This window comes from Arachis ipaensis, chromosome B10 (assembly GCF_059453495.1).
Source record: "Arachis ipaensis isolate K30076 ecotype BB chromosome B10, ASM5945349v1, whole genome shotgun sequence".
Lineage (NCBI taxonomy): Eukaryota > Viridiplantae > Streptophyta > Magnoliopsida > Fabales > Fabaceae > Arachis > Arachis ipaensis.
In genome coordinates this window covers 2,350,636-2,360,668 of record NC_142435.1, presented here as the reverse complement: position 1 = coordinate 2,360,668, position 10,033 = coordinate 2,350,636, and the positions used below count along the sequence as shown (strand labels likewise).

Below are 10,033 nucleotides of genomic sequence, written 5' to 3'. Positions count from 1 at the left end.
TACTTTCACCTCTTTCATACAACAAACAAATATACATGTCAGATTAGACATTACTTTTTCACACAGTAGTCTATATGCAATAAAATATTGAAAAATAATAAAGGCGTTAAGTTAGTTCTTAATCATACTATAATTTGTTTTGAGCTACATATACATAAGTTGCGTATGGTACTTTTATATATAAGAGAATCTTGCCATATTCCTGCTAGAATAGGTGAATCCATATATATAGAAAATTATTATTTATTAATTGGTTAAAGTGTTGAAGAATAATATAGTATAATATCCATGAAAAGATACCACCATATCTCTCAAGTTAAAATCATTACCAAAAGAGAAGATAGGCCTATAATATGTGATACCTAAAGATGTTATTCCATTTAATAAGATAGGAAGAGTTTTAAGCGTATCGAGAACACCGTGTTCTAGTTGTTTTAACTGTTAATCTAAATTATAAAAAATATATATAAGGGTAAAGTATATTTTTTATTTCTGAAATTTGGTAAAAGTTTCAAAAATACCCTTAAGTTTTATTTTGTTTCAATTTTGTCCCAAAAGTTTTCAATTTGCATCAAATATACCCCCGACGGCTAAATTTTTAAAAAATTTAAGACCAATCTAACAATAATATATGAAAATGATGCTTGATTTGCTTGTGTTGTAGGGTTGTTCTTATGAAATTGTTGTTGAAAAATTAGCCGCCAATGGTATATTTGATGCAAATCGAAAACTTTTGGGATAAAATTGAAATAAAATAAAACTTAGGGATATTTTTGAAACTTTTGTCAAATTTTAGGGACAAAAAATATACTTTTACCCTATATATAATATATATTAATTGAAATCAACGGTTAAAACAACTGAAACACCGATATTCTCGATACACTTGAAATTTTTCAAATAAGATAATATATACCTATATATAGCACCCATTACATACTATATATATATATATATACACACACACTATTATTCCATATATCATATGGTGGCACTTGTCTCAACAAAATGATCTTAATGAAGAACATCATTTTCACAACTTGTCTACTCCTCCTTCTTTCTGCCTTGGCCTCATGCTCCAAATTGACCAACCAGGTCTTGTATAATTTTCATATTCTTCTTCTTCTTCTGCTTCTTCTTATTGATGTGTAATTATATATCTTAATTAAGTTGTTAACAGATTTACATAGTGGAGCTTGGAGGACTAGATGAAACACAAACACAAAGAGAGCTGCATCATGATGATGATGAAGAAATAGAGAATGTTCATCGTTCTTATTTGTCTTCAGTGAAAGAAAGTGAGGAGGAAGCAAAAGCTTCGCTTCTTTACAGTTACAGGCACAGTATGAAGGGGTTTGCAGCATTGCTTAGCAGAGAAGAAGCCAAGAAGGTGTCAGAAATGGAGGGAGTGGTGCGTGTGCATAAGAGCAAGGGGATGATGTATTCATTGCATACAACAAGATCATGGGAGTTTGTTGGATTAGAAGGTCCTTTGAATCCTAATTGGGCTGATTATGAAGAATTATCTTCACATCAAAAGATCAAAAATGGACAAGATTTGTTATGCAGAGCTAACTATGGACAAAATCTCATTGTTGGAATGATTGATAGTGGTAATTATATATATAATTTTTCTAATAATAGTAGTAATTAAGGCTGCGTTTCTTTACAGAGACTGGGACAAGGACACAGAGACACAAAATTGTATTTAATAGAGGAGATATAGACAGAGATAATGTGTCCAGAGACAGTGAATTAGTGTATTTTGTATCCATTCTTAAAGGACACAAGTTATTTTTCATTTTTTCTTTCATTATTCTTGTTAATTTTTTATAATTATATTTTTTATTATTATATTTTTTATTTCAAATTTTTTGAATGAAAAAAATGAGAATAAATTAGATTTTCATAATTTGTTCTAGTTTATCACCAAACAAAATATAAGAACACAAAATTTTGTGTCTCTATCCATCAGTGTCTTGTCCTGTCCTGTTCTCAGTGTCTTGTCATGTCTTATTTTCAGAAATAAACGTAGGCTAAGTAAGTAATTTTTTTCTAGTATGTTCATCATCAAGTACTTAGAAAATTAGTACCAATTATAATGCAGGGGTGTGGCTTGAATCAAAGAGCTTCAGTGATGAAGGAATGGAGCCTGTTCCACAAAAATGGAGAGGAATCTGTCAAAATGGAACTGCTTTCAACTCATCTCAATGTAATAGGTGAATTATCTATACTTAATTATTGCTAATTTCTTTATCTATTTCAACTTCTCTTACATACATACACTAATCCTTTTTCTACTTTCAATCCTTCTATGTGTGGCATATATATGATGGGAAACATTTCAAGTGCATCGGGAGTATCGGTGTTACTATTGATCCAAATTATAAAAAATATATATAATATATATTAATTGAAATCAACGGTTAAAATAATTGGTGTACCGATACTCTCTGGTGCACTTGAAATGTTTCCTATATGATGTAGCTAGATATGAGCATATGCATAATAAGTCCAATTCTATTGCATGTGAATAGATTTGTTGTTACATTACATCACATTAAGATTTTATATATAAATATATTCTCTTCAAGAAATCCACAATTATATTTGAGTTGCTTTTTTTTTTTCTTTTCTTTATGGGTACATGCTATCTTATCTACTAGCAGAATTTAATTTGACCTTTTTTTTTGTTATAATAATAAGACAATTGTAAAAAAGTTTTTTCTAATGAACTTTAGAACCTTTGAATAGGGTTTCTTTTTTTTAGTTTTATTTTTTTGGGGGATCTTTTAGCTTTCTGAGTTCAGTTTGAGGGAGTCAATTAGTAATTAAATTTATATACTAAAGAGTATTTGGCTTGAATATTACTAAAGCAAAAGTTTATTTCATTATCTATGTAGAATAGTTTATGCTCATGTCATTTTCATCATACATAAATAATTAAATGAGATATCCCAAAGCCAATTAGTAGCTAGAGAAATAAAGTATAATGCAGTGTTATATCCATTATCTTACTTGCTAAGGAAGATATATGTATAGGAACCACTTAGTTAAAGACGCTTAAAAAGTCTTTTTTTTAAGATGTTTTTAAGTAATTAAAATTTAATATATATAATTAATTAAATTATGTTATTTTTATCAAAATTAGACAAAATAAATTGATTTGGCCAAAAAATCGATAAACTATACTTTGAACCGATTTAAATTAATATTTTTTTATAAAAAATAATTATAATATTTTTATTATAAAAAATAACTAAAATATTCTTTTATATATATATATATATATATTAAGAATTCTAAATTTTAATCATTTTCTTTTTTTGTGTTGTTATAGAGTTTAGAATTTAAGATTTTTAAAATAAAAAAATATATAATAAAAATATTTTAGTTATTTTCTATAATAAAGTTATTGTAGTCATTTTTTATAAAAAAGAATATTAATTTAAATCGGTTCAAAGTTTGGTTTACCGATTTTTTGACCAAATCAATTTATCTGATTTAATTTTGACAAAAATAATATAATTTAATCAATTATATGTATTAAATTTTAGTTAATAATAAACATCTTTAAAAAAAGATGTTTTAAACATCTTTATCTAAGTGTCTCTCGTATATATTCATGCATATTTAAAACTATTTTGAAGTATTTTTTATAAATGATAACACAAAATATTTTTTTTAAGAGATTCTTTTTGACTCTAGAATCTAATGATTGAGTACTATCAAGACAATAATCTTTGTTTTATTATAATATATCCTATTTTCTTGGATTAATTAGAAACAAGGATAATGGGTTAAAGAAGGAATTTTTCATATCCATATATATGGGGGTTAATAGTAGATTCTAATAAATAGTGTATCTTTGGAGCTTATTCCAATTACTCATCTAGATGATATGATTTGATTTCGAAGCTTTTGTCCTTTTGACTTAATTATTTTTTTTGTATTCTTTTGTTTTTTTCATCTTGTGAGTCTCAATCTATATATCTCTGGACTCAGCTTTATGATTTTGTGAATGTCCTTTCTCTCGGCTTGTGTGATTAAATCTAATGGTCTTGAAATAGATAAATGATGAAAGGAAAAATCGAAATGTTGCAATTAGTGGAATGGAATTCATCACTACTGAATGGTCAATGCATATCAAAACATCCAAGAGAGAGAGTGAACAAAAGGACAACATTTTAATCCTTCTTGGAATGATGATACACCTGTGAATGAAAAATATTTTGCTCTGACAAGTCATAGTTTTCTACTCTCGTGATGTTATTGAACCTAAGTACAAACCTATAAAAAAAAAATAAAATAAATAAAGGAGTAAGTGGATATACTGTATGTATGTTAGTATGTTGTTAAACTAGTGTATGTTTTGAAATATTGGGACACATATTAAAAGATTGATGTTTAATATTATATTTGTTAGTTTATAAAGTAATACTAAAATTTTAATTTTTATTTCTAAAATTTTAATATTTTAATATTTTAAAAAAGTAAAAACATCGAAAACTAAAATTTTTAAAAATAAAAACTAAAATTTTAATAATATTTTATATTTAAAATATTCTCGTTTCAATTAATTAATTTTAATTTTACTTTTTATGTAAATTAAATTAAAAATTCATTTTTATTTCAGTCTTTATTTTTCACTTTATACCAAACACAATACTTATATAACAGAACAGATTAATAGAATGGAAAAATAATACACTAATACATATATATAGATTATTCGGATAAAATTTAATAATAGCTATATAAATATATAATTGAATTATTGCTACTATTATCATATATCTTGCTCAGTGCATTATTATACGTGGGACCGTTGATATATATGTAAAGAAACTCTAGCGACCAGCACTTTTATCAAAATTACTTAGTTAGCAAAAAAAAAAGGTAATTTTTTATCATTAGATAAAATCTCATATTATTAAAAATATTATTAATGGTTACAAATCACAAAATCTAGTATCCTTAACACTCCTCATATATATATATATATATATATATATTCCTTTCTTCAAAAATGTTCCAATGAGTGGTACAAATAATATATCAAAAAAAATTTTGATGACCGAGTTATATATATATATATATATATATAAAATGTGTATAATAGAACCATTCCAGAAGCATTCACATATATACATCTTATTTAGTAGCACATAATAATGAGTGAATTAGTATAGAATCATTTCTCATACAATATTACTTTTCTAATTTTCTTAGAAATGTGCAACTTAGATACAGAAATTGAATGATGCTATTTTTCTTTGTCCCTGAAATGTAGAAAGATCATTGGAGCACGATATTACTTACAAGGTTATGAAAGTCAATATGGCCCTCTAAATGAAGAGGAAGACTACAAGTCAGCCCGTGACAAAGATGGGCATGGAACTCACACGGCCTCCATAGTCGCAGGCCGTGCAGTTCCAAGTGCCTCGGCCATTGGGGGCTTCGCCAACGGCACAGCCTCTGGCGGAGCCCCAATGGCCCGCATTGCCATATACAAAGCATGTTGGCCCATCAAAGGGCAATCAAAACATAAAGGCAATGTATGCATAGATATTGACCTTCTTAAGGCCATGGATGATGCCATTGGTGATGGAGTTGATGTCTTAAGCGCTTCCATTGGTTACAAAACACCAATTCCTTATGAGGACGATGTGATTGGTAGGGCAGCATTACATGCAACAAAGAAGAACATTGTGGTGGTTTGTAGTGCTGGGAATAATGGCCCTTTGCCTTCAAATTTGTCAAACATTGCACCATGGATCATCACTGTTGGTGCTAGTACCGTGGATCGTTCATTTGTTGCACCAATTATGCTACAAGGTGGCACAATTATTGAGGTAATAATAAGTTTAACTTCACTTTTCTTGTTAGTACCTATAAGGGTTTGAAAATTGAAAAACTTAATTACATATATAAATATATAAAGGTAATGCATTTAGGCTGCACATGGATCGGATAATATCCGCATATTCGCAGTAATTATCCGCATCCGATCCAAATTTTACAGATATTATCCGATCCGCACTATGATAGGATTGGATTGCGAATTTAGCGGTGATATCCGCGGATCCGATCTGCAAATCCACATATCCACACATCACATATAAATATCATAGTTTAAGAAAATAAACCCTAATGTGATATAAATTTTAGTGTGTTGTTTTATGAATTTTATGATATCTTGTTTTTATTTTTTATGTTGTACTTCGACTTAGAATAATTAAACTTAAATCTTATGTTATTATTTTTTTGTTATTCAAGAGAACTTTTATTGATAATATTTTAGAATTAAGTATGCTTAAACAGGTGAAAAATGATTTTTTTTTGTTTGTAAAAACAGCCAAATGGAATTTGAAAATATATTTTTTTTAATTATGCGGATATCGCATCTGATCCGATCCGATCCGACGAGTGCAGTGCGAATCGGATAGAATTTTAGGCTATATCCAATCCGATCCGATCCGTGTGCAGCCTTAAATGCATTCTACTTTTTTAATTATTGACCAATACCTATAATCAAAGTAAAGATATTAAACATCACTCTCAATAACAGTACTCATTAGACACAATTATATATATTGCAGTGCTTATATATATCCATGTCAATATCAGGGTAGATCAATTACTCCAGTGCACATGCCAAACAGCTTCTACCCTTTGGTGCTGGCAAGCCAAGTTGAACTTCCAGGCCTACCTACTAATGCTTCTGGGTATGTATAGTTTTCAATTTTGGTGTTGTATATATTGATTAGTATATGATATGGCAATAAATACATAGAGAAAGTAATTAAATACTAGATTTGTGTAATGATATATGCAGGTTCTGTTTGGACAACAGCCTTGATCCTAAAAAGGTCAAGGGGAAAATAGTTGTGTGCATGCGAGGGGAAGGAGAAAACATAAGAAAGGGACTTGAAGTTGAAAGAGCTGGTGGTGTTGGTTTCATCCTAGGAAACAATGAACTACTTGGGAATACTCTATATTATGCCGCTTACTTCATTCCTTCCACTGTAGTGACCTATCAAAATGTCTTGAAACTCATTCAATACATCAATTCTTCTTCTAATCCAATGGCATATATTCTACCCGGAACAACTGTGTTGAATACCAGACCAGCACCTTTATTGGCCTCATTCTCTAGCAGGGGTCCAAATATAATTGACCCTCATATTCTCAAGGTGACCCTTCACTATATTTAATTTCATGCCATTTTTTTAATCTGTAGAGTAGCATACTAACATGTTACATGTAGTAGTAATGTAGTATAGTTTCAACTTCAAGTTTCAAAAGTTTGATGTAGGGGTGAGCACGGGTAGCGGGTACCCGATTACCCGTTCGAATCCAAATCGAACCAATTAAATTAGTTTTGGAATCAACGGGTAATCGGATCCAACCTGAACCAAATCGATGATCTTTGTTAGTGATTGGTTCGGGTATCGGTTCTAGGATGCGAAACTCGAACTAACCTGCGAACCTGATCATATATTAATTAAATAAAAAAATAAAAAATATATATATGACTTTTCCATTAGACAAAAATTATCACTATTAATATGTTTAGATTTTAATAAGTTTAGTTTTTAATGTATTTAGTATTTAACACGTTTGGGTTTGGATTATTTCTATTGATGTTACATGTTTATTGTACTTGTTGAATTTTTAAGATAAAAATTTGTTTTTTTTTTTATGAATTTCAAAATCATCGGTAACCCAATTACTCGAACCGAACCAATTCGTTCTTAATCGGTTTGGTTTGATTCGGGTACATATATAAAAAAACACAAATCCAAATCAAACGAAATCAATTACATTTTGTTCGGTTTAATTCTAATTTTATCATAAACCCGAATCAAACCGATCTGTGCTCACTTTAGTTTGATGAGTAGTAACTGAGTGGGTTTGGAATATAATGCAGCCTGACATAGTAGCTCCAGGAGTAGACATATTAGCAGCATGGACTGCAGAAGATGGGCCCACAAGAGTGACAAATCTAGATAAACGAGTTGTTAAGTACAACATCGAGTCAGGAACTTCCATGGCTTGCCCTCATGTCTCTGCTGCTGCTATTCTTCTAAAAGCTATACACCCTACTTGGACCTCTGCTGCTATAAGGTCTGCTCTCATCACCACAGGTAATATAACTTCCCCAACATAATAATCCACTACCAACTAATTACTGCTTGATTAACTTAAGGAAAAGTATAGGTAGACAATGAAAATATTAAACAATGTGAACAACGGATATATCGGATGTTCAATTCACTAGGTGTGCGGATGGTTATTCTAATATTAGGATTTAGGTGAGTAATTTGAAAGTGTAATGTGTTTTACTTGAACTGGGTCAATTTAAAAACCCGTTGTTCAAGAAAATCATTGGTTACCTAGAATAACCCTTAATTTAATTACCATGGTTAGCTTAATTTCAATTTGTACTATGCAGCTGGGACAACAGACAACACAGGAAATCCTTTAACTGATGCAAATGGTGATCCTGCAACCCCATTTGCAATTGGTGCTGGACACTTCAACCCTGTAAAGGCAGCAGATCCTGGACTAGTTTATGATGCTTCTTACATGGACTACCTTGTCTATACTTGTAGCATTGGAGCAACTCAATACTTTCATGTTACTTATAAATGTCCAAATTCAACATCATTGCCTGAACCAACAGATCTCAACCATCCATCCATACAAATCCACAGACTCAATGGAACTAAGAATATTAAGAGGACAGTCACCAATGTTGGTAAGAGCAGCAGTGTTTACACGTTTACTGCTAAGTCATCAGAGGAGTTTTCCATCACAGCAACTCCAAATATTCTTGCATTCAATCATGTTGGACAGAAAATTAGCTTCAATATCACAGTGACAGCAAAGATGGGTCAGATTCCAAACAAGGATGGCCCAGCTAGATACTACTTTGGATGGTATGCTTGGACTAACAAGAATCATGTTGTAAGAAGCCAAGTTGCAGTGTCTTTTACCTAATATTATTGCCTCTTGTTAATAATTTCAATTGATTTATTATTGGAGGAGCATGCATGATTCAGATAAGGTACAACTACTAGAAGCACAAGTTGATGGTATATAGTAGCTAGGATTATGAAATATATAATATGTTAAGAATATGGGAAAGTAATGCTGTGGGTTATATTTCAGAAATTATGTGTGCTATTATATTTCATACAAGAGTAACACTATAAAGAGTTTATATTAAATTAGAAAAGGATAATGGAGCACCAGAAACGCTTCCTATATTAAATTAGACAATAAGCAGAGGTTAATTTTTTTTAATGGAAGTGAGATATATGATATATTTTAATATTATAATTTTTTGTGTTTTTTAAAATTGTAGAAAGAACCAAAATTAGAAAGTTCGATTTTTATATCTCAAATTTTTTAAATAGACATCAGAAAATTCAAGTTCGGTACCTTTTAAAAATTAGAATGCATCTCAAATTAAACAGTTCTACATTTGATATTAACATTTTAGCTGTTCACGAATAAAAAGATATTATTCTCTAAAAGAGTAAACTACCATTTGTACCCACGAAAGTTGAAAACGCTGACATATATACCCATAGAAAAAGAAAATTACTATTTGTACCCATGAAAAATGATTTTTACAAGCAAAATTATCCAAACCCTAAAAAATTATCTAAAAATCCCAAAATACCCCAAAATACTCTCACCCATCGTCATCCATTTCAAATTCCTCTCTGGGGTGATTTTGATTCCTCCAAAGGTGAAGGTTATGGTGATGAAGGAGTGGCAATGAGGTGGTTTGTGGCAGAGAAATGGAGGTTAGATCGGAGAGTGTTCATGTGATGCGAAGAGAGAGATGGGGGATGATGGTAGCAGTGGTAATGATAAGGGTATTTTGGGGTTTTTAGATAATTTTTTAGGGTTTGGATAACTTTGCTTGTAAAAATCATTTTTCATGGGTACAAATAGTAATTTTCTTTTTCTATGGGTATATATGTCAGCGTTTTCAACTTTTGTGGGTACAAATGGT

At 30.1% G+C, this 10,033-nt stretch overlaps 1 protein-coding gene across 1 annotated transcript; it reads left to right on the top strand.

Annotated features, from left to right (window-relative positions):
- Positions 1-984: 984 nt before the first annotated feature.
- LOC107621601 (subtilase family protein) lies at positions 985-9,236 on the top strand. The gene is made up of 8 exons (XM_016323633.3): positions 985-1,095; positions 1,181-1,613; positions 2,108-2,219; positions 5,294-5,855; positions 6,631-6,728; positions 6,839-7,196; positions 7,934-8,150; positions 8,459-9,236. Exons 1-8 carry the CDS (start codon positions 1,009-1,011, stop codon positions 9,004-9,006), a joined length of 2,415 nt encoding a protein of 804 aa, XP_016179119.1. The 5' UTR covers positions 985-1,008; the 3' UTR covers positions 9,007-9,236.
- The last annotated feature ends 797 nt before the right edge of the window (positions 9,237-10,033 follow it).

What these genes read in the sequence shown, in the direction of transcription:
- LOC107621601 (XM_016323633.3), top strand. Translation starts at nt 1,009, where the DNA reads ATGATCTTAATGAAGAACATCATTTTCACAACTTGTCTACTCCTCCTT. An exon ending in AACTCATCTCAATGTAATAG is followed by an intron (nt 2,220 to 5,293) that starts GTGAATTATCTA and finishes CCTGAAATGTAG; the next exon opens with AAAGATCATTGGAGCACGAT. An exon ending in CTACCTACTAATGCTTCTGG is followed by an intron (nt 6,729 to 6,838) that starts GTATGTATAGTT and finishes TGATATATGCAG; the next exon opens with GTTCTGTTTGGACAACAGCC.